This window comes from Mchenga conophoros, linkage group LG23, assembly GCF_057382185.1.
Source record: "Mchenga conophoros isolate Kocher_MC1m ecotype Shallow Benthic linkage group LG23, M_conophoros_male_GT1.1, whole genome shotgun sequence".
NCBI classification, from domain to species: Eukaryota; Metazoa; Chordata; class Actinopteri; order Cichliformes; family Cichlidae; genus Mchenga; species Mchenga conophoros.
The window spans coordinates 11615167-11640831 of NC_140547.1; the positions used below are offsets into that span (position 1 = coordinate 11615167).

The window sequence follows — 25665 nt, forward strand, 5'->3', positions numbered from 1 at the left end:
CTCTAAAAGAACGTACGTATCTGGGCCCGCCTACTATCCTTGGTAAGGTAAAATTATTGGCTAGAATCCAAAGTGTATGACATCTCAGGAAAAAAAAGCACCGAAATGTGCGCTGCTTTTCGGTCTGGTTACTACAGTTTATGTCAGAACTGGTGCCATAATGGCACCGGATACTGGTACCCATCCCTAAACCTATCCCAGAATTCTATCCAGCCAATTCCAGTTTCTAACAATGACGGCAGCGACTTAATTTTAATATTAGTCTTTCCTGGTCACAAAATAAACTTTTAAGATATTTTCCGGCGAGGATGTAGCTGTGTAAACTTCAAATATCTGCTCAATTTATCAAGACATCACATATTTGCAAAAGTGCTCTGACATTTTCAGAGACGTCTGCTACCCACCAGCTCAATAGATGACCGGGAGGTGAAGGCTCACTAGAGCGTCCGATGGATGCATGATCTGATTAGTCGACTAATCGCACAAATAATCGGTGACTATCAAAATAATCGTTTGTGGCAGCCCTACTTGCTATTGAAAATTGACCCTAAGCTTCATGTTCCCAAATCTTAGTCGGGCTGGAAGTGATTCCCTTATGAAGCATTCAATTTTTCTTTGTCTAGCAAAGATGTGCTCTACACATGTGAACAGCACTAATAAAAAGTCAGAGAGGTTGACAGTGACCACTGATTGCTCGGTAGGAGTTATTGCTTTTTAGAAACTAGAGCAGCTTTTTTCTAACGCAGTTAAAAAGATAAATGCTTTAAGATCCTGACTGATAATTGACCAAATAAAAATCAATTTGTGTTCAATAAGATGTGAAACTATGATCAGAAGTTATAAACCCATCTGGAAAAGAGCTGAAAGGTTGTTTTCCCAGTAGATTTTTATACAAGTATCTTATAATCACTAAAGTCGCCTCCTGCTGGTGGTTACAGAGAACGCAGCTACAGAGCCAGCTCGTCCATCTTTTACCTACAGTCTGTGAATGTACCATGGGGACATTGCAGCCTCTTATACCCATGTAAAAATGTTACACTGTACCTGGGCTGTGGAGCGACAAAGAGGACTAAGTTCACACTTTATTTTTGGCATTTGTTTTAATGAGTTTAAAAACACTGCATGCAAAAGCCAGACAGTCTGAGAGAAAGGACTGTACGTCCTCCACATTAAAACACTGTAAAACACCGTCAGCCTGTCGCTTTCAGACAATCTAACGTCGACCGGCAGGACAAGTAGGAATAACAAGTCAGATTCACACGAAGGGCCGTGCAGCACTCTGCTCCGAGCCCACAGGCACGGCTGTTAACTGTAAAAGACACTTGAGGCCCGGATGCACTTTGACGGCAGACTGTGTGACCCTCACGGTGAAGTAAAAATGTATTTTTAATTAACACGTTATTTTAATCGGGGCATGTGGGGGGGAAAGTTCCCCACTATAAAAGCATCAGTTCTCTGCGCAAAGTTTCAGTCCAATAACGATCACCTTCTAAGTTGTCCCATCGGAAGTGCTGCTCGTGATTGTCGGCTTGGCCTCACAAACTGCCCCTGCGTCATAGCTACAATAATCAGGGTGTTAAACTATCTCTTTGTCCACATCGCTGTGCGGTTAGTGTGTGTTAAGTTTTGCAGTAAGCCGGCAGAACAGTCCTTCCTGGTGATCCTGGCTCTGTTGTTGTTCTATATGAGGTGTGTGTGTGTGTATGTGAAGGCTTGTTCGGTTCGCACCAAGAGTAATGAGCAGCATCAGCAAGATAATGTGGTTACATCATCCATCTCTCTTCATCTCTGTCTCATCTGGACCAGTTCAGCAGAAGCCTTTTTTTTTTTCAGTCCCACTGAGGCCGGATGAGCAGATCTACAGCAAATGCACCGCCTGGAAAATCATCAGAAGCAGCGTAGAGGTTTCTGGTTTGGGGCACTGTTTCACCTCCTTCTAAGGTGCACGGAGGAGAGGAAAAAGCCTGAAGAGATCAAACCTCCTGCAGCACCGACAGTATACAGAGTAGCTGTAAGGCTAGACAAGCGCATTTGTGGCTCGCAGCATTCATCGGGGTCATCATAAAACATATTACAGATTAAATGATGCAGATGTGAAATAGAAAGAAATACAAAACGCACAATCTCAGCCAAGTGTGTGATGTTTTACGACCACGATGAAGGCTACGAGCCAAAACACAACAGCCTAACAGTGAACTACGCTGAAGCTGTGAGCTCGTAGGAAAACAGCACATACTGGCTTTCATTTTCAGCCGCGAACCTTCTGACACACACATCACGACAGACCACCAGAGACGCTGCGAAGCAAACACTTCCTCTCACACCGTCACGTGTTTGGATATTTTGCTAACTGCTGAATGGACAATTTTTGAATGGACGAAACTTTTTTCGTCACCCTGAAGATGAACAGTCATACATTTTTTCTAGATGTAAAAAATGCTGTTTGAAGACAAAGAAAAAACCCTGTAACCCTCAGATGAGTGAGATTTAACAGGCGTTAGTTTGATATCCCAAATCTGGATGAGCAAGTACGTTGACGACAGCTGAAACGTTGCTGCGCTTCAGCAGATCACCTTCTAACTGCAGGGCTGCACGCTGCCAGGGTTAACTCAGAAGAAACTATGTTTTGGTGTGATCTCAGTCTTACATGAGTGGAACTTGGCATCAGTACGTTCCTCAAATGATAAAACCATGTTTGACTGTAGCAGGCTGTCATCAACACAGGCATCTCTGGCTTTTCAAAAGGCAGGGAGGGAGAAGCTCTGCAGCTCGGACGAACTGGCCACGTGCGATTGCAGGAGGGGGAAATAGTCCTGCTGCAGGGCTTCAGTCATGTCTGTGTGTATGTGACTGAAACCAAAGTGTTATTTCTGCTTTTCCTCTGATATGTCAAAAACAAGGTAGCTCTGTGTTTGCATGTGACAATCTTTGAAACACAAAGAAAAGAAATGACCCTACAATGTTTCGGCTTTACAAACGAGGCCTTGTGTGTGTGTGTGTGTGTGTGAGGCAGTCCGGTGTGACACAGCAGCACGCCTGGGCCCGACCCCGGGCTCCATTATAGAAAGCACACAAGCACAAACAGATACACGCGTTTGCACGCTCACGTCATCCCGGTGAGATTCTACTTGTCTGCGTCCACGATGAAGAAGGAACCCCACAGCGACGGCGTCCTCGCTGGACGTGAACGCAACGCAAACTCTAACAACTTTCCTCGCTTAAACTCTTACACAGCACTTAAGCGTACAGAACAGAGCAGGCCACGAGTATGCTGTCTTTAAGGCCGCGAAAACCTTTGTCAATTGTATTTAAGCTCCATCACTTCTTCCAGGGCCTGAGTAGCTACAGCACAGGTATCAGTTACATCCCAGCGCAGATGTTCAAGCTTCAGACGAGTCTTCCCTCTGTTGTGCAGGGCCGGAGTGCATGCCTGCACACCCGGCGGCCCAACGGCACCAGAAGCAGGGACTAACAAACTTTCTAATCATCAAAGGCAGCGGTGGGGAATTAAGGCGGTTGTCCCCTCAAGATTCAAAGCACTGCAACTCTGATGAGGTCATCAGCACGTAATGCAATTCTCAGCCTGCTTATAAATATCATTTTTGTCTGCTTTTGCGTCTCATCTGATTATCCTGTTAGCAGAATTGGCCTGATATGATATGATGTCCAGAAACGGCCAATCAGATGCACGTGGTGTTCTACTTGGGCGGTATGACAACAACCGGAGGGCCTCTCCTCGGCCTCCACATCAGAACCTGGGCATCGTTGGCGTTGGGCCTCCCCATGGCGTTAAGAGGGATGGGCTCCATTCGAGTCAGCACCCGCGGCTGGTCCTGGTGCACCCGGCCCACCAGCCTGGCCCTGGAACCCAGAGGCAGGGACGGGTCCACTGCGATGTCAACCCTCATCCTCCACTTGATGGTGTGGAGCAGGATCTTTTCCCTGGATGTGGTGTTGAGCGCCACCAGCCAGGTGGTGAAACTCTGGTCTCTTTTGATGTTCGTCAGTAAAGGCGTGTTAGATTCGCTGACCGGCACAGCCCAGGTAACGCTGGGGTAAAAATTGTCATTCATGCTGACGATGAAGCGGGACGGCTTGGACGTGGGGCCGACTATGGTGACTGTCTCTGTCGTGTTTCCGTACCAAGGGTAGCTCACGCCATCTGAGTCGCTGATGGCCCGGACCAGGCCTTCACGGAGCTGAGGCAGCTCCCAGCTGGACCTGGAGGAAGACAGAGAACCAAGAGATCTCTGGGTAACTCCAACATTCATTCAAAAGATGTTTCATAGATTTTAACTGACGTTCAAACTTATTAAAAACACAAGTTAAGCCACTGTTGCTGTGTATGACGTGTATAAACACGGCACCAAATCCACCGATGAAAGTAGTCCCCAAAAAGCGCATTTGATCCCTGTTAGCTGCCCCTTAATGGACTCCAGGAACACGTGTAACGTGTCTGTTAGTTTGCTAATGATACCAGCATGACTAGATCCAGTTGTGGTGCTGTGGCGACTGTTTTTCCTACACTGAAAAAAGAAAATGTTGGATTTACTTAATTCAACAGTGAGGACACTGGTTGAACATAGATGTTTTGCTTTGGCAGCAACTTAAACAACAACAACAAGTTAAATCAACACAAGTTATTCATATTCAATACACCTGTGTAGTTTGTGTTTATAAAATGTGATTAAAACATGTTTAGATGAAGTAATTTCAGCTCTTGAAATATTTTTATCCTTCACAATTTTCTCACTTTATTCCAACACTATTCAATAACTTTTTATCCCAATACTATTTGGTTACTTTAAAAACTACACGTTATCTTCATATTACATAATGTACAACAAAGTTTAGAGTCTGGTTAACAGATTTATAACAACTTCCATCCATCCTCTTCACCAGTCTATTGCAGGGCTAACATGGAGAGAATTCTTTTAACCAATTAACGTAACCCCAATAACTGCATGACTTAACTGTGGGAGGAAATAGAGTCCCCACAGAGAATTCACTGCATACTACACTGAAAAAAATGAAATTGGGTGGTTGTTACATTTACAAAATTGTAACGTGTAATTTGATACAATCTAGTAAGAATGGTTAGTTGCCTGGACTCAAGAAATGCACAAGATCACACAAGATTTCAAACTGCAGGAAAATCACTGGAGTTTTAAAAGGCAGACAACTACACACACCACATGTATGCTATCACTATTTATTGCGGTTTAAGCTGTCAAGGACAAAAACGTATGGAAAATTCTGCATCAAGCCTTGAAATCATAGCTTTTCCTACTTTTGTTAAGCCTCGGTTGACATCTTGGTGGCGTGGTGGTTAGTGTCACGGCTGCACAGCAGTTGTGTGGTGAATTGAGTAAAGGATCCAAGATGCAGGCACTGACTGGGGTGCGAGTGAATATTTATTTGCAGAGGTGATAAGGGGACAAAAACAGGAGGAGCAGAGCAGGGAGTAAACCAACCTAAACTGGGGAAAACTAAAGAACTCAACTTAAACCAAACACGCACAGGGGGAGGAACAAAATACACAATGAAAGATGGCAGAGAGACGCAGACTAAACACCAGGTTACACAGAATGATGCAGGCAGGCAGACAGACACGGCGTTAAACAGACGACGCGACAGAGAGCACAGGAAAACACAGGGCTTAAATACACGGGGAGTAATCAGGGAATGGGCCACAGGAGGGAGACACAGCTGGGAGCAATAAGGCTAACGAGACAGGGGAGAGGTAAAACTGAACACACTGACATGAGACATGAACTTTCAGAATAAAACAGGAAACTAACAGACACAGAGAATCAGACAGGACACTGAACATGACAGGCAGACTCATGAGCAGACACAATAACACCATGGACAGACAGAGGGAACACAGAGAAGTGGGAGCAGGCAGGCAAAGAACAGAAACCTAACAAATGGCAAAATCACAACAGAATACACACTCGGAATGAACAAAAGCATAAGGAAACACAAAACACTGAGTCCTCAGACTCAGGACCATGACAGTTAGTGCTGTTGCCTCACAGTAAGAGCATGGGTTCACTGGTTCAAATCCACAACCTGGCTAGTTTACAGTGAGTTCCATCTGAGTACTCTGGCTTCCTCCCACAGTTAAAAGTCATGCGGTTATTAGAGTTAGGTTAATTGGTGATTCCAAATTACCGTAAAGTGTGAATTTGAGAGAAAATAGTTGTGACAGACTGGTGAGCTATCCAGGGTGTACCCTGCCTCTTACCGTATCACTTCTGGGTTATGCCCCAGCCCCCCCTGCAGCCTGGATAAAGATAGGAGGATGGTAGTGGTTGTAAATTCATTCAATTTTTATGTTAACCAGACTCTAGACTTTGTTGAACATTATGAAATATGAAGACAAATTTTATTATTTAAGTGACCAAGTAGTATTGGGGTAAAAGTTATTGAATAGTGTTGGAATAAAGTGACAAAACTGCGAAGGATTAAAATATTCCAAGAGCTCAACTTAGTTCATTTAAACAAGTTTCACTCACATTTTATCAACACAAACTGCACAGGCTTATTGAATATGAATACATTGTGTTGATTTAACTCAGTTGTTTCTGCCAAAGCAATTGTGTGCAACCACTGTTCACTTAAGGAATTCCAACAGGCTCTTTTTTTTCAGTTTAGCTGGATTCAAACCCAGGACCTTCTTGCTGTGAGACAACGGCGCTAACCACCACACCACCAATCAAGACTTGACAGCTTAAACCACAATAAATAGCAATAACATACACGTGGTGTGTGTATGGTTGTTTGCCTCTTATAACTCCAGCGATTTTCCTGTGGTTTGAAATCTCGTGTCATCTTGTGAATTTCGTGAGTCCAGGCAACTAACCACTCTTATTAGATTTGATCAGGTCATCTGAACAAGAACAAATTAAGTTGTTGAATTTCATGCAGATCCTACATAATTTAATTATGTTCACCATAGGGACATGAAATTATTTTGTTCAAATTACAAGTTAGACTTTTGTAAATGTAACAACCACCCAATTTGCTTTTTTTGAGTGTATTTGGAGATATTTGTTGTTTTTGCTTTGCTTGTTTTTTGATTGGCTGCGGATTATTTTATATATATTTTTTTATATTTCTACCAAGCTTTTAGTTATGTGATACTGTATTTCATTAAGCCGTTTTGCTTTTTAAAATCTATTTTATTACAGGAAGTTTCTCTTTGTTGGGCCAAATTGTCTAAAAAAAGAAAGAAAGAAAGAAAAGCTATGATGGTTCAGTGTGCCAGTGGATTATCATCATCATCCCTTTGTTGTAATCAACAGCTTTGTCATCTGGAGGCCCCCTACCATCTATTTACCATGCCATGTGACCAATCCGATGACAACCTAAACCCCATCCTCTCACCCGTGCATGCACCACCCACACCCCTGCACCCAGTAGGATTAAACACCCCCTCGCATATGCCCTCCAGACATAACGCGTTTGTGTGTGTGTGAGGTGTGGGTGTGGGGGAGGACATGTCTCCGTGGGCACAATTTGAGTGTGAGAGCAGCAACTGTTGTTTAGCTCCTCTAATAGCAGCTTTTCTATTTAGGTGCCAGAGTCACAGGAACAGAATCTGTCGGTGGGCGTTTGAATGAAGGAGGCTGACGAGCTCCGTTAACCTGCTGCGTGCACAAATGCTCCCCGAGCGCGTGCAGCTCGGGCACGAACGCGTTATAGTTATTAGAGTGCACGGAGGCGCGCCGTCACGCACGCGCTCCCGTTTTCCTGCATCTGAAATCCTGTCACGCGCGTGTAACTGGGACTCAGGTGACAGAGGTGTGAACTCACATGCCGACGTCTCCGTAGGTGTTGTAAAATTCCATATGGGTGCACGCCTGGATCCAGCCCACCACCCAGGTCTCGTTGCGCGGGACTGGAGGCATCACAATCCGCGCAGACGCTTTGAAATAGGGCGTCTTGTACCGAAGCACTATGGGCGAGCTCTCCTCGATGACCGTGGGGCAGTGGTCTATGGTGGCGGACAGGTCGCACACCACGATGCTCTCTCGTTTGATGCGTGACTTGTTACAGGCGATGCTCTGGATGCAACCCATGGCTGTGCGGGTGGAGGTGGCGGTCAGCGGCGGCTAAGTGAGCCTGACAGGCACAGCTGGCCGGGACTCCACCGACACCGCGAGGCTGTGCATCCGATGAGATTATAAGGCAAAGGTGGGTGCTACCACGCTGCAGGCCCGGGAGGGTACCCGGTAACGCAGACACCCGCCCTGCTGATGTGCGAGCACATCTGCCCGCTGCTCTGGGGCTGACCCTGCGCGCTGACCTCCGGAGGATCTGAAGCAGAAACAAGGGAGCAGATAAATCGAGTGTCACGTGAATTTTAGATGCAGGGATGATTGCATCCTCTCCTCTAAACCCCAGCGGTCAGTTTCTCCCGGAGGATGCGATCCATCCGCGCTCCTGCTGCAGTCCCTGCCCGTAACCTTTGATCCTCGCCTTTCTGCCCCGAGCTGTCATGTCACAACAGGCGTCGGGGGACCGGCGGACGCTGGGACACCGGCAGGGGGACCCGAGGATCGGGCGGCGGTGTTTGGCGGTGCTGAACCGTGCATGAGATGCTGCTGCTGATGCTGCTGGTGCTGCTGCCGGTAACCTGAGCGAGGTCGTTAGGGTCCGTCATGCCTGGCCACTCGACCGGAGGGAAGCCCGGTGGAACAAGCCGGGAGTCCGAGCATCAGCGGTGGGGTAACCAGCCTCCTCCCAGCCACCACCCGGAGGGCAATTCCCGATCAAAGCCTCTAGACCCCGGGCATCAAATCCTCGCAGTGCAGAGCGAAAGAGCGCCGAAGGATCAAAATAAGAAAAATAAGAGAAACGGTGTCATAGTAACCGCGCCGCGTGCACCGCGTCGTCCTCCGCTGAAGAAGGCTGCGTGGCTGTGCGTCGCTGTTCAGCCTGCGCGGTGCTGAAGATGCTCAGCCGACCAATGAGCGGCGGAGGGAGACCGCACGGGAGCAGCTCTGCGACCTCTCCCCCCAAAAATACCAAACCCCACAAACACGGAGTCCACGCACGTGCCACTCTGCTCAATTTTTTAGGAGTGACTCCGCCCTGGCAAAGCACCTTCCCGGGGGATTTGTGCCGAAGAACGGCACCTTTAACAGGAAGGGTCGTTTAATTGGTTTGAGAACATCAGGCTTTTCAAAATAAAACTGCCACAGTTTCGGCAAAACGACATCACCTCACGGTGCTCCGGGGTCTGCAGCCTTCCCCTACCTCCACCTCGGCAGGCGGAGGTTTCAGATAAAGTGTTTTACTGGCCTTGCTCACCTTACAGCTACCCAGAAATTACACTACTACTTTACATATAAGTATATATATCTATACACACACAGAATACGTTGTTCCTTTTGCTTTACGTCTTTTAACATTACAGATTTTTTTGTTTATCATAATAAAACATACATGGGACATTTCCATTTATTAATAAACAACTAGTCATAATAATATCAGATGTGGTGCCACAAAAATATATCTCATTTATTGGAGATAAAGAAGCTACTTGTGAATATAAAATGCTGCAAATTGTGCTGTAGATGGAGAAGTGGGTCGATTTAAGTTGATAAAGATGGCTGAATGCAGGATGATGGCTTCTGAAAACAGCTTAAACAAGATGCAGATTCTTATTTATATGCAGTGCTGTGAAAAAAGTATTTGCCCCTTCTTGATTTATTAGTTTACAAATTTCAGACCTACCTGCCCTGTGTGAAAAAACATTACCAGCTTCAGGTAATAACTGCTTGTGCCACCATTGATGTCAGTAGTAACTGACATCAAACATTTAACTGGTATTGGAGGCCATTTTTGCCCAGTGTCTTTCTTATTGTTGAGTCATGACCTCTGACCTTAACAGAGCCAGACGAGGCCTGCAGGTCTTCAGATGTTGTTTTGGTTCTTCTGTGACCTCCTGGGTGAATTTTGGTGGGCTGGCCACTCCTGGGAAGGTTCAGCACTGTCTGCAGTTTCTCCATGTGTGAATAATGGATCTCACTGTGGTTCATTGGAGTCCCAGAGCCTCAGAAATGTCTCTGTAATCCTTTCCAGACTGATAGGCGTCAGTGACTTTGTTTCTCAGCTGTTTGTTTAGATCTTTTAGCCTGCTTCACGTTGTTAGACAGCTTCTATTTAGCGATTTCTTGATTCAACAGGTCTGACAATAATCAGGCCTCGGTGTGACAGTGTAATTAAACTTCGCTTTCCAAAAACGTAGTTAATTACAGTTAATTTAGAAAGGGGCAATTACTTTTTTACTGTATATATCAGGTTGACACCGAATGTTTATAAGATGGCGAAGTTCTATAATTCCAGTACTGTACAGTACAGTGCGAACTTACTAAATTTTGTGAAGAAATTGTATCTGCGTTTGGACATGTGTAATTAGTTGTTTTATCTATTTATTTCTTTTGTTTGTTTTCTTTCTGGTGTGTAATTGACCTCCTGCTTTGTTTATGTGCGTCTTCACTTTTATGTGAGGAGGGGTTCAATAAAAAGAAAGAAAGAAAGTCTCTTTTTTGTGCAACCGACGAGTTCAAGTGCTTTTATTTTGGAAAGCAGCCATTTACAACCGCATGTTCTTCATTTCCGGGTCAGGTTGCTGATTCACATACAGGGGGAAAGCGGCGTGTTGGGCTTATAAAGTGTAAACATGGTGCCATTATAAAAAGCGGAGAGTCATCCCGGGTGTGTTACAGCCATGGTGAGTTTCTTATTTCACAGTTTAACTTCGCAAAAGCCCAACTTTAAAGCTAACACATGTGCTAAGCTAACCAAGCTAATAGTAATTTGGGAACCTCCAGCTAGTGATGCTGAAGCATTCACGCTGCTGAGTCAGTGAAGCAGGACTTTTTCTGTTTAGTTTGCTCCTGTAGAAACCATTAACAGAAAAAAACAGCAACATGACTTCATTCTAAACTGGGTCAGTAATCTTGATCTTTTTTTTCACGTTACATATTAATGAGTATTTAAAACAGCCAAGATATTAGTTAAAATTCAAGCTTTCCATCGGTGTTTGTGAGAAAAACTAAACTTTTGTTATTTGGTATTTATACCATGTTGAGTGGTCACGATTTAATATGTTAGTTACACGAATGTTACCCCTATGAGCAAGCACTTGGTGACAGTGGGAAGGAGAAAACCCCTTTTAACAGGAAGAAACCTCCGGCAGAACCAGGCTCAGGAAGGGGTGGCCATCTGCCATGACCGGACAGGACAGAAGACAAGTTATAGAAGAGAGCCAGACATTAATAATAAATAATGAGTCAATGCAAAGACGTGTATAAATACACAGTAAGTGAAGAAGAAACACTCAGTGCATCATGGGAATCCCCCAGCAGGCTACACCTATTGCTGCATAACTACGGAAGGATTCTGGGTCACCTGATATGTTGCAATGAGAAAGTGTAGCTTCAGATTTGTAATCCAGTCTGAGTTCAGTGTGAGTAAAAATACATCCAGTGAGTGTCCTGCGACCTGATGTTTTAATATATTTTCATTTTGGTGACCTGTCTCGTTTCTCCAGGTGCCTTCAGACTTTAAAGCCCTGATCCAGAGATTTTATCATCTTCAGTCCGAGCGGGTCGAAACCTACCGGCTCTTTGAAGTGTACGTTTGAATCTCGTGATAATGCTGTTAAACACACACAGTCCTGTCTCTAGTGATTACATCATGTACACAAACAAGAGGAATCTGTATTAAATGACTAATTGCCCCCCCTTCCTGTTGTTTTTGTGATGACTGCTGAATGTTTTCCAGGGGACACGAAGCCTACTTGAGGACAGGGCCCCATTATGACTTTGACCACTACAGGCAGCTGGTCCATGAGATAACGCAGGCGTTCTGCGGCATCTCTAAGGAAGTGCTGGAGATCAAGGGCAGGCTGCACGACGAGTTTGACAGACCAGACCTCTCCGAGCACATTGAGAAATTGCAGAACAAAGAGAAGGAGAAACTTGAACTGGTATGTAAGCACTTTCTGCATGGGTCACTTTTTAGACCGAGGCAAAGTCGAGGGGAATCTAAAATATAATATACGTCTGTGTGGTGATGAGAGATTTCCTTAACGGGCCTTTGGCAAGAAACTATGGATGCCAGTAAACATGATCACAGTAAAGGCAACAAGGCTGTGTTATTCTCTTTGTCAGAAAGCAGCACGTTCCACTCACTTCTGACCATTTGTTAAACATAAATATGTATCCTACTTTAGCGAGCCGCCGACAGCATGCCTTATAGTACCTGCTCTGAACACAAAGACACACACGTTGTTCGCACTCGTTCAGAACATCTAAAACGGTTTGTGCTAGAAAGCAAAACTATAAATATATAGATTAAAGAAGATTATAAATGACTGACCAGAAAAGTTGAACAGTTGTCAAAGAGGAATTTGTGTTGTTTAATAATGTGGTGTTAAACCGTACCTGACAGATAATGTTTCAGAACTTTTTCCAAAACTGGATGCAATTCTACTGGTTCACCACAAGGAGGCAGAGTTTTTGCTTTAAACGAAAATCATTTCTTAATCGTTCTTCAGCTGAAAGCAGATTTCCCCACCATCATTGTTGAGTGTCAGAAATCATTTGTAGAGCAGCAGTTTGTTATAAATCCTCCAGTTTACATCACCGATGGAGTAAAGCTGTGAGAAAAGCTTCTGGAGGGATATGTTTGAGATTTCATATTTGAGACCTGGATCTTTTGAGGTTGATTTATCATCATTTTTTTCCCCTGTCCACCTCTCACACACATACACTCTTGATGCTAAGAGTTGATTTGAAAAGGAGGAATGATCGGGTCACTGGTGTTTCTCAAGACTTGCTGTGAAGATGCGGAGATGGTCACCACACGGTGGTGCCAGCAGTCGGCCTGTGGACTCATATTTCCATCACCGTCAAAACTGGACACACCTTTTCGACTTACTTTGTATTAAAATTGTATTAAAAGTAAACAGAATCATCTGCTAGGAGTTAAATTGCTTCAAAAAGGCACAGCACCACAAACACAAGTCTAGTTTGCTGGGATGAAATCCAGCAGTGAGCTGCCATCCGTCAGCCTCCACCGGTCATTCAAAGTGACCAGCCTGTAAGCTTTAGTATCACTTTAAATCAACACACTGTTTAAAGATATATGTGGTGATTTTTTTCTTTTTTAGTGTGAAGGGGAAAATTAGCTACAGAAACCAAAAACCTTTCTTTAAAGCAGAATGGAAACATGATTACTGCACAAGCAAGTCCTTCATCCCGAGGTAAAATGCCCAGCACAAAACCACCTCCATAATAATGTTACCATGGTGATTTAAGTTAGGGGAGTGGCCGTTTTGATTGACAGCTGTGCAGATGCAGCCTGCTGTAGCTGGAAGCTTCACCTCCACCAGTTTGAACTACTGTAACGAACCTCTTGACCTTTTTTAAATCTTTATTATTATTAAAAATGTTGACGTCTAGGCTGGATGTTTGGTTATTAAATGATCGTTTTGTTATACCACTATAAATCATAAGAACTGTGCTTCCTTACCAGCTTACAGCAAAATAAATACCATGATGTGACCTATAACGAAGGAGAAAAGGCTAACTTAATTTTGAATGACACCATACTTAAAATCACTTGCAGAATAATTTTCTCTCCTTTCCTGTGTAATACCTGAAGTCATGCACTATTAAAGTTATTTAAACACTATAGATCTGTGTTTCCTTATTCTAGTGTGCCTACCTGCAGGTATTTGTAGATAAATATAATTTTACTGTCATTTCAAATGTGAAACATTGAAGTTCCTTTTAATTACGGGCAGTATTACAGAGTGTTGGACAAATTTGACCACCTCAGTGCTTCCCACATTTTCACAGACTTCGGTACATCTGGTGTTCAGAGATGTTGCTTTGTTCTTTTGTATAAAGGTTTACATTCCTCTATAATTCAGCTCCCTTTCTTCCAGTAATGTTATAAAGCTCCCATTATCTCCGGGTTAATCATCCGCCTTTCCTCCATCCTCTGCTGATGAGTGGTTTGCATAAATCTTATCTGATGTGCCCTCTCAACAGACGGCTAAGCTGCAGCTGGCCAAGCAGCAGGCCCAGGATCAGCCGGAGGACCAGAGCTGTCAAGAACAGATTCAGGAGATCAAGCATAAGTAAGAGCTGCCATTACAGCCCCTCAGTTTACTGTGCTCGCTTCCCATCAGCTCGCTGCTGAGAGGCTCAGTTCTTCTTCTAATTGATCCGATAATCTTTGTAACTGTTCCATATCAAACCAGCACAAATAAAAGTGCGTGTGTGTGTGTGTGTGTGTGTGTGTTGCTTCGTTGCCCAGGATCATCCAGAACAAAGAGGCTCTGAGTGAGATCATGCAGGACTTCAAGTATGACTCAGAGGAGTGCGACTGACAGCTCGCTCCCAGGAGGTAGCCTCTGTCTCGGACACTATGAGCTGCACTTATCGATCCCCTCCCCCTCCACCCGGCTCCACCCAGCTCGCTGCTGCAGTCTTATTCCTCCCGGAGGGCCTTTAACATCCATCCTGCGTGAGTGTTTGTCTGCAGGCATGCGTTTGTGTTACTTCAGGGCTCAAAGAAAGAACTCTGCTGGCGCTGTAATGAAATGTGTATATAAAATATTCAGAAGGTGTGATCGGTTTGGAGACGCTCTCTTTGTTTGGATTGTATTTTTAAATAAAGATGCTTTACAAGACAAGTTTTGCTCTTAACTAATAACCAGCTGGTGTTTGTACACTTTACATCACACACAGTAAAAATAGATAAAATATTCACTTAAATGTGCAATAAGCTAAACGACATTTGAGCTGATCTGGTGACATGCCGCAAACTTTCACTTCCAGAGACGTGTTTATCTTACATTCTGTTAAACACGAAGCAGTTTGAACTTTTTTCGAGTATAAATTTGCAGTTTTTGAAGGCGTTAATATTTTTTGTTATTGCTAACAGATCTAGCAGACAGACTGAATGAAAGGCTGCTTTGTCTCGGTTATCTCCCACTCGGGCCTTTTAAAATCAAGAGTGTGTGAGCGCACAGCCTCTGCAGCGTCCCTTGGACGGGAGTTGGACCTCTCAACACTGCGGGGACCCTGTGGACCAGTCATCTGTCAAGCTTTCTCGATGTGCGTCTTGAATTAAATGCCACAGTCACGCCGAGTTTCTGTGCTATGAATTATCTTCTTGCAGAATCTGAAAAGACAAAAGCAGATGGTTCTTACTGGGATAATTCAGCTAGGAAAAAAAAAGCCACCTCCACTAATCGTCACATTTCTCCGTGTGACTGCCGCTTTTCTCCTCGTTCTTATTCACCGTGTTGCCTCTCGCTGCCTTTCTCTCGAGGTAATCAATGGGAAGCTGTCACACTTTGCGGACAAAGACATTATTCAGACGACAGCTTGTCCCCTATAAAGAACACAAAAAAAATCCAGGCACCTCTGAGCTAATCGAGTCAGGCAGACCAAAGGTTTCTTCAAGTTCAAGGACTGAGCGTCAGAGGACGTGAACTCCTCACAGAGACTCACAAACACAGCAGATCTGGAGGCTTTGCGTGCCATTTGGGCCGAGTTATTTCTGTGAAAGGGGAACGCTTGCGCCAAGAGAAAACAAAACACAAAAGGAACACATTACCGAAGGCTGTTAATTACATTTACGTGTTTATTTCTCTTTGTTGTGGCCATCAGATGAAGATGAGAAGTCCACTCATTAAATATGTAATAAAATCAGAGTGCTCGACTGAGAGCGTGTCTACTTTCATGCTTCCACCTCTGGGCCTGTAAAGTCTAAACCGCACATTTTACGCGATCATAAAGTACAGACTGAAACTTCACAGAGCAAGTTCAAGAGAAATCCTTCCCCTTTGTGTTTGCAAAGATGCCGACCATATGATGAAGCAAAGGCAGGGTCAGAAATTCAGCTGGGGCCGCGGACACAGCCGCGCTTACCTACCTGCTTGCGCGTTTTCTGCGATTTCTGCAGCCACACCCTCCACTGATCGTACAGTTTCATCGACATGCCGCCGCAGCCGTAGGCGTGCTTGCGGACCCAGCCGAAGAACTGCTTGAGTTCCCGCCGCAGCGTGGAGTTCTGCTCGCCGCTCTTAGGGTCGCACGAGCCGCTCTGCAGCTGCTCTGGGAGGAGACGGGGCGGGGGGAGACAAAGGAAGTGAGAAGATGCACAGGTGTGACTTTTTAAATATCAGAAGAAGTTATGCATTAAAGAAAACGAAGCATGTTCCTGACCCGACTGCTCTGTGAATATTTGGAATGATTCGTATAAGTTTAGAGTTCTTTTCAGGTCTTCATTAGACAATCAAACGGAGCAGGGTTGAATTGAGACGCTGCCTTCGGAAGGGTTGATTCTCACAGGCGGGAAAACTCGTTCAAAACAGTCGTTGCTGCAGACAAAAGCTTCGATTCCTATTTTTTCTCCTCAATCAAAGACATTAAAATACGCTTTCCATCTTTTTGTACCTAATCTGTCTGATTGCGTGATAAAAACAAACAAAGTTACTCTATCGTAGCTCAACACTGCAAAACCGAAAATCCAAACAGAACTTTAGTTTCATTGTGACGCCGTGTGTTTGTGGAAGCGACACTCAGTTTCTGGGCTCCTGTCGTCTGCCACCATCAATTCTTCATTGCAAACAACAGAGCCCGATAACGACTTCCTCCCCCTGACCACATAACCTATGTAACTCATTATCTGCCCCTCCAGCTCCCAAACCTGCTTCCACTCAGGCTTTATAGGCCCTGTGTGCGCCGCTGACAGACATGCCGCTTTTTAACTTGATCAATGTTTGAAGCCGACGACAAAAATATATCAAACGTCCCCGCGGCTCTCCGCAGTTCCCTCTAATCCTCCGTCTGGAGATCCCTATCAAGGTACGTAGCCTATTGATGTTTGGTTCCTTTTAGGCCACATGCGGTTTGAATCTCCTTGTTCAGGATGTTGGATCGGGAAGGAGGACACATTGTTCTTTTTTTGGCTTTTAATTGGCAATGAAAGGTTGATTATTGGAGAGAATGGAAAGAACGTCCAAGATATGTGGGCATCACAGACGCTTGGGAAGCATTTAAAGGCCATTTAAGCAAAGAGACAGTCAGGGACAGGAAGTACTTTAGTGACAAATGTTTGCTACATCCAGGCTGATAGTTTTTACTTGGAGACGGCGTCTACTGTATTTCAAGTTCCTACCACTGCTGGGCGTGGAGGCGGCGGTCGGATGGCTCCAGTCGCTCCAAATGCCGGCCTTCCTCGAGCCAAAGATGCCCACTGGGTTGCACCTCACCTGGACAAAATAGACGGTCCCAGGCTGGAGGCCTGCGAGGCGGCACGATGTCAGATTGCCGACATCGTCCACCAACTGATGGAGAGGTCAGAAAGAAACAGAGTTTGTAAGGAGACAGTTTTGACAGCTGGTGGAGGAAAAGCAGAAAGGCCATAAATGCCTCAACGCCGGATATCAGTGTCACTGTCAGGGACAGTAATCCACCGTGAATCCATTTCACCTGCTTTGATCTGAATGAAAACGAGGACTTCTGACCTGAAAGTGCTCAGATCCATTCTGCAACGTGACAGTGAGCTTAAACTTAAGGCTAGAGTCATACATGATCAGTCCTGCAGCACATGCTACGAGCCCCGATCTCAAATCCACAGAAGACCTGAGACAAATTCGCCAACTGTACCTGAAAACTGCAGCTGTACCAAGAAGCACGCTGCACACTCCTTCAACAGGAGATAACGATGTGATTTTGGCTCTGCTATTTTCTCCTGACTGCCTCTTATATAAAGTTAATTAATCATTTTTAATTTCACGGTCTTAGCTCTGAACGCCTCCCCACATTATTTTTAGCGTCTGAAACTTTTGTTTGCTCTGCTTTCATCCTGAATCTCCTCTGGATACTGGTGACTTCGTATTCAATAAATATTACGGTGTTTGCTTAATCTTCTCATTCAACAGAGAAACATACAAAGCAGAGAAACAGTAAGGAGCTTTGGTTAGAAAACATCAAAGAGAGTTAAAGGAGGAACATTTTGTGCACTTTTGGATCAAAACCAAGCTTCAACACTTAGAAGCTATAAATCGCTAACGACAGCAAGGAGAAGATTTGTTTTACAGCGAAGCAAGAAGCTTCATGTTCATCATTGCTCACACGTTTCCACAGTAGCTACAGAGAAAGTGCGTGTAGGCGAGTCTGCGGGTTTGTGTGCGGACCACCTTCCAGTCAGCGCTGTCCTCCAGTCGGTAGCGTATCTGATATTTGGCCTGAAACAGGATGTCCTTGAGCTCGGGGGGGATGGCCCAGCGGACCGTCAGCTGGTCCTCGAGCTCGCCGACACGATTGACCTGCACGTTGGCGGGAGGGTCTGTGGTCACTGCACACACAAGGGACATCTATTAAAGGGTTTGCATGCAGCAGGTGTAAAGTCCAACAAGGCAGGGATGACCAGTAAGAGATGAAATGAATGAAACTACTCGGAGGCTGCTTCTTAAATCATTAACACTCTTACGTGCAGCTTTAGAGTATTTACTATATTTGGCCTCATCCTTGGTCTGCTTTACCACACGATCAAAGCAAGAGCTGAAGCTTCACAGGGAATTTCCACGGTACAGATGAACTAAATAAATAGCTGTCATGTGGAAGGAAAAGCAGTGCAAATAAATATTTAATGGGGACCAAATATTGTCCAACTTTATATTTATATCTTTGAACTCCATTACAGCAAGCTTGTGTTCATACTAATCGTAATTTATCTGATACCAGGACCTGGTGCAGCACCTCACGTCATCCTCTCTCTGAGACGTACCTCGCCATTCCAGCCAGCCTTCTTCCGATTGGCTGATTGTCAGAAACAGCAGGTTTCAATATCATTTGCCTTTATTTTTTCTGTAGTAATAACCCCAAATGAAAGAAGCCATTCTTGCACTGGAGAAAACAACAGCTTACGACCACAGCTTAAATAAAATGACTGTGATGGCGTGCAAGATATAGTCTGCTCAAAGTGGCATTTACATGAAAAACTGTGTTAACATGGAGCAACTCAGATTCATTTTTATTTCCAAATCACATCAGTCGCCTCAAGACAATCAGATGAACCCCTGTGAGGAAAGACTTGGAGACAGTGGGAAGGAAAAACTCCCTTTTAGCAGGAAGAAACCTCCAGCAGAACCAGGCTCAGGGAGGGGCGACCATCGAGAGACTGATTGGGTTGAGGGGAAAAATACTGGACAAAACCCACACTGTGGAAGAGACGGAGATTACTAATAGGTAATAATTTTTTTAACTGACGGCGTATAGATGCCGCTTTCAATTTAATCAGAGAAAATCATACCAAAAATAATCGCCTAAATTTGCTGCCGTCTACAGACAGAAATTCCCATCTGAGATCCGAGAAATTCAGAAATTCCTCCACATTATAAATGTGGTTTCTGCAGGACAGTGATCTTTTGCAGCTTTGCTTTCAAACAGGAAAATAACCAGAACACAACCAGCTGGTGACCAGTTGAGTGGACTCCCTACTTCAAAGGGTCGTGCTCATTATTCATTCACTGTGACGTGCTGGCATCTGTCTCCAGTTAGAAGCTACACAGCACTTATCTGCAAACCTGCACACGTCTGTCAGAAAGAAGACAACCTGCAACTGGTTGCTGCAACCTGAGATTTTTACTAATCACAGGTAGGTTTCCATATTTTGTTTTGTTTTTACTGTAGTGCGAATGACTCATTAATGTGTACCCTGGTATGATTTTTTTGGACCAGCTGATTACAAAAATGTGTGTGATTAGGACAATTTCAAAGTGATACCACGTTCAGAGGTTTCCTAATTTATCATTTTAATAGTTAAATGCTATTAAAATGCTAAATTAAAAACCTGGTGCTGTTCATTTAGTGTGTGCGCTTCAGTTTAGGTCAGTCTGTAGTTCCTGCCAGAGCACGTCGTTCCCTCAGTCAGTCAGAAATAAAACAAAGTGGCTCGAGTGCTTTGAAGGGGAGGAAGATGAAGGCAAAGAGGATGGCAGCACGAGAGGGAACACTCGTTAAAAATGCTTCCCATTTGTAACCTTCCGCTTAAGACATCGCTCACTGTGTGTCGGCTGACGTGTCTCTTTGTTCGGCTCAAGATGAAGAGGGAAACGGAGCCGGCAGAACTCATTGTTTCTGGTATTCTGGCAGCGCAACGCATCACACACGGCGGCGCTCCTCCTTCGCCTCCAGCCCACTCACAGCCTCCACGCTTTCTGTTCCTCAGCGTCCAATGAGGATTCACAGAGAGAGGATGCCGAGTTCCAAAACACAAAGGCTGCTTTATGAAATGCGACAGTTTACCGGAGGCCTGTGCAAGCAGATGAGGGCTACACTAATCATAACGCCACAATTTCAATTCCAGGAACATGTGAAGCCGTCACGTGAGGGGCATCTGCTAAGGTTAACTTTTACAACATGACAGTTTTGTCTTAGAGCCACACGCTGGAGCTCTGCAGACAAACGTAAAAGGAGAGGGGGAAGCGTAAAGCTGAGCTGAAACCCTCTGTTAACTTTAGATAGACGTCTCTCACTCACCTACATCGAGGATGTCCAGGGTGGTGATGTCAGAGGTAGCAGAGCCCAGCTGATTGGTTGCTTCCACCCAGATCTCGTACGGAGTGAAGAGGGCGATGTTGCGGGGGATGTAGCAGGAGTAACGCTCGTTTCCCGTGCTGTAATTTTCACACTCCTTCTCTTTGCCGTGCCATCTGGACGCAAGAACAGAGACTGAATCTGGTGTTTGCCGCCACAGAGGCAGACGGTGTTTTTAGGCGTTTGCATCCTCGGAGTGAACTCTCCAGTCTAGCTGAGGGCGGCGGGATGAGATAATCACCTGTAAGCTGTGACAGCAGGTCTGGAGGCACTCACCTCAGTTTGTACTTGAGGGTGTATTTGGTCGGGACGTGAGTCTCGCCCTGACCACCCAGGCTCCAGCGGCAGCTCAAGTCCTTCGTGTTTCGGGACCAACAAGTTAGATTGACGGGCTTCTCGGGAGGCACTGGAGACAAAACGGAGCAGAAAACAGAAGAAGAAGAAGACTGGTGTCAACCTATTACAATAAATAAAATAAAAACAAACACTAATGTCGCCTTAAAGATACTGCATGAAAAAAAGCACAGACAGATATAAAGATTATAATCAAGAAGGAACAAAGAGTAAGAGAGCGTTAATCACACACACAGTGAGTGTGAGCCACCTGATGCTTCATGTGGTTTTAATCGAGGTTTCTTAAAAAAAAGAATTTTGTCCAGAAAAAGTTCAGCTGGAAATCATTTAACTTTGAAATCAACTCAACTAATCTTAAAACGTTCAGATCAGAAATCTCTGAGAAAGTTACAGATTCACCACATCGAACGTCAGACTTTACTCGAGTACTGACACCTCCCTTCCTAACCTTAACTGAAACTTTTCCACAAACATAAGCAAGTTTCATGTCAGAGTGAAGGTTTATTACAACCTGAAACCCTTTGCTTTGTTTTTGGACCATCTCCTAATCTTCCCTCTCAGTATTAAATAGGCTTCGTTCCCATAAAATCATCTATTATGGAAAATATATGACTATACTTTCATAATGTAAATATTGTGTATGTGTATGAGTATAATAATTTCTGCCTTCATCAGCACATTAATGCAACAATGAGAATTATATTAACCTGTAGTATCACTTTAATAAAAATAACTATGATTAATATGATTCTTATTATAACTTGCACAAATGAAGATTTCTGATTAGGCAGACCGTATAATAACAGCTGAATTCTTTGAATTTTGCCCCCTACAGGACGACACAGGAGTTACATCTCCTGGTTCATGTCGCCTGTTAGTGAGTTTATTCTGCAGTGATTGCAGTTCTGCAAAATTAATACTGAGCTAATAAAGCTGATCATGTAATTATGAAGTGTGCTCATTTATAATGTCATCTGCAGAGTCAGTGTTCACCCTCCACTTACTGCCCACGTAAAGGCAGGATCCAGCCAGGACGCGTCCGTCCGCTCCGTGGCACACCAGGTTGTCTCCGGACCGCTGCTGGGATCCACTGAGGCCGTGAAGGGTGACGCTGAGGACGCTGGGGGACACCACACTGTAGGCGCTGCTGGACACGCGCGCTCCGTTCAGCGTCCAGTATAAAGTGCTGGCGTGCACGCCGAGCTCAGGGCTCAGCGTGCACGTGGCCGTTAGACTGGAGCCAATCAGCAGAAAGGGATCCTGGGGGGAGATCACCGCCACATCTGGGTGTTGGAGACACATGGACACAAAACAACCTCTTAAGCCAAAACCAGTATGAAGGCTTCATGTGATAATCAAGTCCTGTCATAATCAAGTTCTCAAAGTCTAATTAGTATTATGCTCTATTGTATTGTGCATCTGCACCTTATTGTTGTCAATGTCTACGCATGGGACAGTGTGAAACGTAATTTCAATTCCTTTGTATGGCAAGTACATTTGAAGAAATTGACGAATAAAAGTATTCTATTCTATTCTATTCTCTAATTACTGAATGTGACAGAATAAATACCCAGAATCTAAAGTTGTTTAAGATTATCTACAAAACCAGAAGATCCTCACATCCAGGCCTGACCAATAAAATAATATAATACATCATCTATTGACGGTTTTTAGAACAGTCCCTCTCTCTTCCCCCGTCTACACATGAATGTGGAATAATTTAACCAAAACGTTCCTCGGAGGTGAAAAATCCTGTAAACTTGCTAATGTTCTCTTTCCTAACAGGACTACATTTAGATTTGAGGTTTGTAGCTTTCCCCCAGTCATCGTTTAACCATAATTAACTGCGCTTTCTTCAGCAGCATCCCCAACACAGCGCTCGGCGGCTGTTTGTCTGAGTGTTTCTCAAACCGACAGCAGAGCCCGAGGTGAAACCACAGCACTTATAACAAGAAATCATTAGAGGCAAAATTTTTTTGGCCAGCCGTGGGAAAACGTGTGTGTGCGCGAGTGTGTATTCATATCTTTGTGGGGACCAAAAATGGGAAGTTTACTATACTTGTGCGGAGCAAAATCCCGGTCCCCACGAGTTTGAAGGCATTTTGAGACTCAAAATGTGGTTTTGGTGACTGGGTTACAATTGGGCTACGTTAGGATTAGGGTAAGGGTTATGGTTAGGGCTAGGCATTCATTTTCCATGGTTAGGGTTAGGGTATGCATATGTCAATGAGATGTCCCCACAAGATATGAACAACCGACGTGTGTGTGTGTGTGTGTGTGTGTGTGTGTGTGTGTGTGTGTGTGTGTGTGTGTGTGTGTGTGTGGGAAGCAGCAGCCTCTCGGCACATATTTATGACCCAGTAATGAAGCGGATTTATGGAGCCCCGCTAGGATCAGTCAGAGAGGTCACCCCGGTTTACTGGTGAAACCCTTGAATGCTTTTCCATACCGCGACCGTCTGAGGCGTGAGGTTTGCCCCTGTGATTGATGCCCATGAGAAGCCCTCCTCTCTGTGTTTGAATGGCACCACCGGGCTCCTTATTCACAGATATTTGAGTTAATATGTAGAGTTTTATGAGCCATGCTGCAGGTGGGCGGCGGATAAGCTTTCTAACATATGTTTCACTTCAGTGTTTTAATCTGTAATGTAAAGAGAAAATGTTTGAGGAACAGCACAGCAGTTCTCATCTTCGGCCCTCGGTGAGAGGGAATTAAACACAGTGCTAATTATGAGCGCAGTAAACAATATATCTGTGATAATATGAAAAATGAATACTGTTCTAACTGCACACCTCAGTTTTCTGTTATATGCAGGCACAACATCCCATAGTTCATCCCTTGGGTTAGATGCCTTTTCATGCTCGCATGATTCAGTGGTCAGTGTTAACAAACAAACAAAACCCATTCCTCTGAAAATGGTCAGGTCTGACGACAGGACCGAACATGAGCGAAAAGGCAGCCAATCTCCAAAGAAACACTTTCAAAGACCTTCAGAAAGCTGGAGAACTGTTGCTCAAGAGCTTCTTGGAGGCAAAATATAAAAATGTTTTAAAGGGAAATTAGGAGTGGCTCAAGACTTTTGCACAGTGCTGTATACAGTTATCTGGCATCAGTTTTGCCATAAAGCAAGTACAAAGTCATAGGTAAGATTTCCTCTATGATCTTCTTCTTATTACCTCACTGACTGTCAGGTATCAGACAGACACATTTACTGCATTAATACATTTTAAATAACGTTATTTTGCAGATAGTTCTGAGTTAGTTTAATCCTTATAATCGCTATGATTAAGAATAAGAATTTTTACAGGTGAGGAACAAACTTGTTCACGCAGTTGAACATGAACTTGTTCTCTTGCTTCGAGCGCTGCTCTGCACTCTCCTTTAGACAGGATCGAGGTGACGTAGCTTTACCTGAAGTTACCGAAAGTTCGGTGTTACTCACGTGTCGTGGAGAACAACACGCGTGGAACCAGGAGGATCACCAACACGATGGGAATCATGCTTCTCTCTGCTGCTGTCCGCTCGCAGCTCCAGGAGCTGAAGCTGGAGGAAGAACTGCGCAGCTGCACTCCGTGAGAGAGGATCCCTCCTCTGACTGCAACCCTCACGCCCCGCCCCCCACAGACACACACACACTTGCACACTTTCCCTGCTGCCATCGTTCCTATGCAGAGAGATGCTTCAGGTGAGGCGGTGACAACTGTCAGGTTTGAAAATCTCACCTTTCCTGACATCACCACGCCTATTACAATATGTCATTTCCTGTCAGTGTTAGGCGAGGCTTTATCCTCACCAGTTAGTGATGGAAGTTAAAGTCATGTGATACTAAATGATTTTAAAAAAAGAAATATTCTTATGTAAAGAAACGAAACCAGTCATCAGTCCAAGTATCGAGCTCCCTGTTCTCTCACAGCATATTTTTTTAACACAACCCCACTGAATGCAAAAGCTGTGTTGTTTGTTTTGTTTTTACACCTGTAAAACAACTTATTTTAAGTTATTACAGTTTATTAGCTCTAATGCAGGAGAACAGGTAATACTGTATTTTGTGTTTTTAATAATATTTGGGCTGCAGTCTTTCACCACATGGATGTAATGCTCTCACCTCTGAGTGAATCTGATCCTGAAGAGTGGGAGGCATACAGTTGTAAACTCGCCTAATCCAGATGTTATTTCACAAAACACATTTTAAAACATCTGCACCAAAGATATTTTTACCGATGTAAAAATGGATTTAAAACATCGCCCCTGCATTCACACAGAATTGGCACTAATGAGATGACGGGAAGAACAATGCAGAATAAAAAGTGCATCACGTGTTCTTCCAAACACAAGAGGAAAAACTGTGAAAGCTCATCTGCAGGTGAGGCTCTGCTTAAGTTTTTACACAGAAAATGGAGCGCTGCTCAGGTCGATGTCCTCAAGATCACAGCATCAGCATCAGAGGGTCCAGAGAGTGATTAGAAATATTAAGAATAAAAAATGACACTCGCCCACAGATATCCACCCAAAGCAGAAACGAGTAATGGACAGTCAGAGACAGAGGAGGAGCCAAAACACTCTGTTTCATTAAGAGCTTACACACAGTTAGCCCAGACACTCTCAGATACTGTCAGTTACTCACAAATACTCACGGATACTCTCAGAAACTTAAAGACACTTAAAG

General features: G+C 44.4%; 3 protein-coding genes across 4 annotated transcripts; 1 reads left to right on the forward strand and 2 right to left on the reverse strand.

The window, feature by feature from the left end:
- Window positions 1–1081: 1081 nt before the first annotated feature.
- On the reverse strand, window positions 1082–9108 carry fam78bb (family with sequence similarity 78 member Bb). Its single transcript, XM_085264546.1, has 2 exons — window positions 7822–9108; window positions 1082–4221 (listed from the first exon to the last, which is right to left on the reverse strand). The coding sequence occupies exons 1-2, from the start codon at window positions 8085–8087 to the stop codon at window positions 3699–3701; spliced, it is 789 nt and encodes a 262-aa protein (XP_085120672.1). The 5' UTR covers window positions 8088–9108; the 3' UTR covers window positions 1082–3698.
- Window positions 9109–9977: 869 nt separating this feature from the next.
- On the forward strand, window positions 9978–15749 carry rex1bd (required for excision 1-B domain containing). 2 transcript variants are annotated; one of them, XR_014890702.1, is made up of 6 exons: window positions 9978–10747; window positions 11570–11652; window positions 11803–12007; window positions 14079–14167; window positions 14347–14556; window positions 14977–15749. XR_014890702.1 is itself a non-coding variant. In XM_085264547.1 (5 exons), the coding sequence occupies exons 1-5, from the start codon at window positions 10745–10747 to the stop codon at window positions 14417–14419; spliced, it is 453 nt and encodes a 150-aa protein (XP_085120673.1). In that variant the 5' UTR covers window positions 9979–10744; the 3' UTR covers window positions 14420–14725. The 2 variants fall into 2 exon arrangements, 1 of the variants encoding a protein (XP_085120673.1); XM_085264547.1 differs by lacking the exon at window positions 14977–15749 and having other exon boundaries at window positions 9979–10747; window positions 14347–14725.
- On the reverse strand, window positions 14663–24549 carry crlf1b (cytokine receptor-like factor 1b). The gene is made up of 8 exons (XM_085264545.1): window positions 24442–24549; window positions 22004–22282; window positions 20922–21051; window positions 20589–20761; window positions 18245–18402; window positions 17221–17389; window positions 15973–16154; window positions 14663–15216 (listed from the first exon to the last, which is right to left on the reverse strand). The coding sequence occupies exons 1-8, from the start codon at window positions 24497–24499 to the stop codon at window positions 15193–15195; spliced, it is 1173 nt and encodes a 390-aa protein (XP_085120671.1). The 5' UTR covers window positions 24500–24549; the 3' UTR covers window positions 14663–15192.
- Between the last annotated feature and the right edge of the window lie 1116 nt (window positions 24550–25665).

Bases quoted from the DNA above. Each gene is read 5' to 3' on its own strand.
- fam78bb (XM_085264546.1), bottom strand. From the start codon at position 8,087: ATGGGTTGCATCCAGAGCATCGCCTGTAACAAGTCACGCATCAAACGA. The intron at 4,222-7,821 runs GTGAGTTCACAC...GTCTTCCTCCAG, and splicing joins ACCTACGGAGACGTCGGCAT to GTCCAGCTGGGAGCTGCCTC.
- rex1bd (XM_085264547.1), top strand. The intron at 11,653-11,802 runs GTACGTTTGAAT...AATGTTTTCCAG, and splicing joins ACCTACCGGCTCTTTGAAGT to GGGACACGAAGCCTACTTGA. The intron at 14,168-14,346 runs GTAAGAGCTGCC...TTCGTTGCCCAG, and splicing joins ATTCAGGAGATCAAGCATAA to GATCATCCAGAACAAAGAGG.
- crlf1b (XM_085264545.1), bottom strand. From the start codon at position 24,499: ATGATTCCCATCGTGTTGGTGATCCTCCTGGTTCCACGCGTGTTGTTC. The intron at 17,390-18,244 runs GTGGTCCGCACA...CCTCTCCATCAG, and splicing joins AGGACAGCGCTGACTGGAAG to TTGGTGGACGATGTCGGCAA. The intron at 16,155-17,220 runs GTAGGAACTTGA...GTCTCCTCCCAG, and splicing joins CGCCTCCACGCCCAGCAGTG to AGCAGCTGCAGAGCGGCTCG.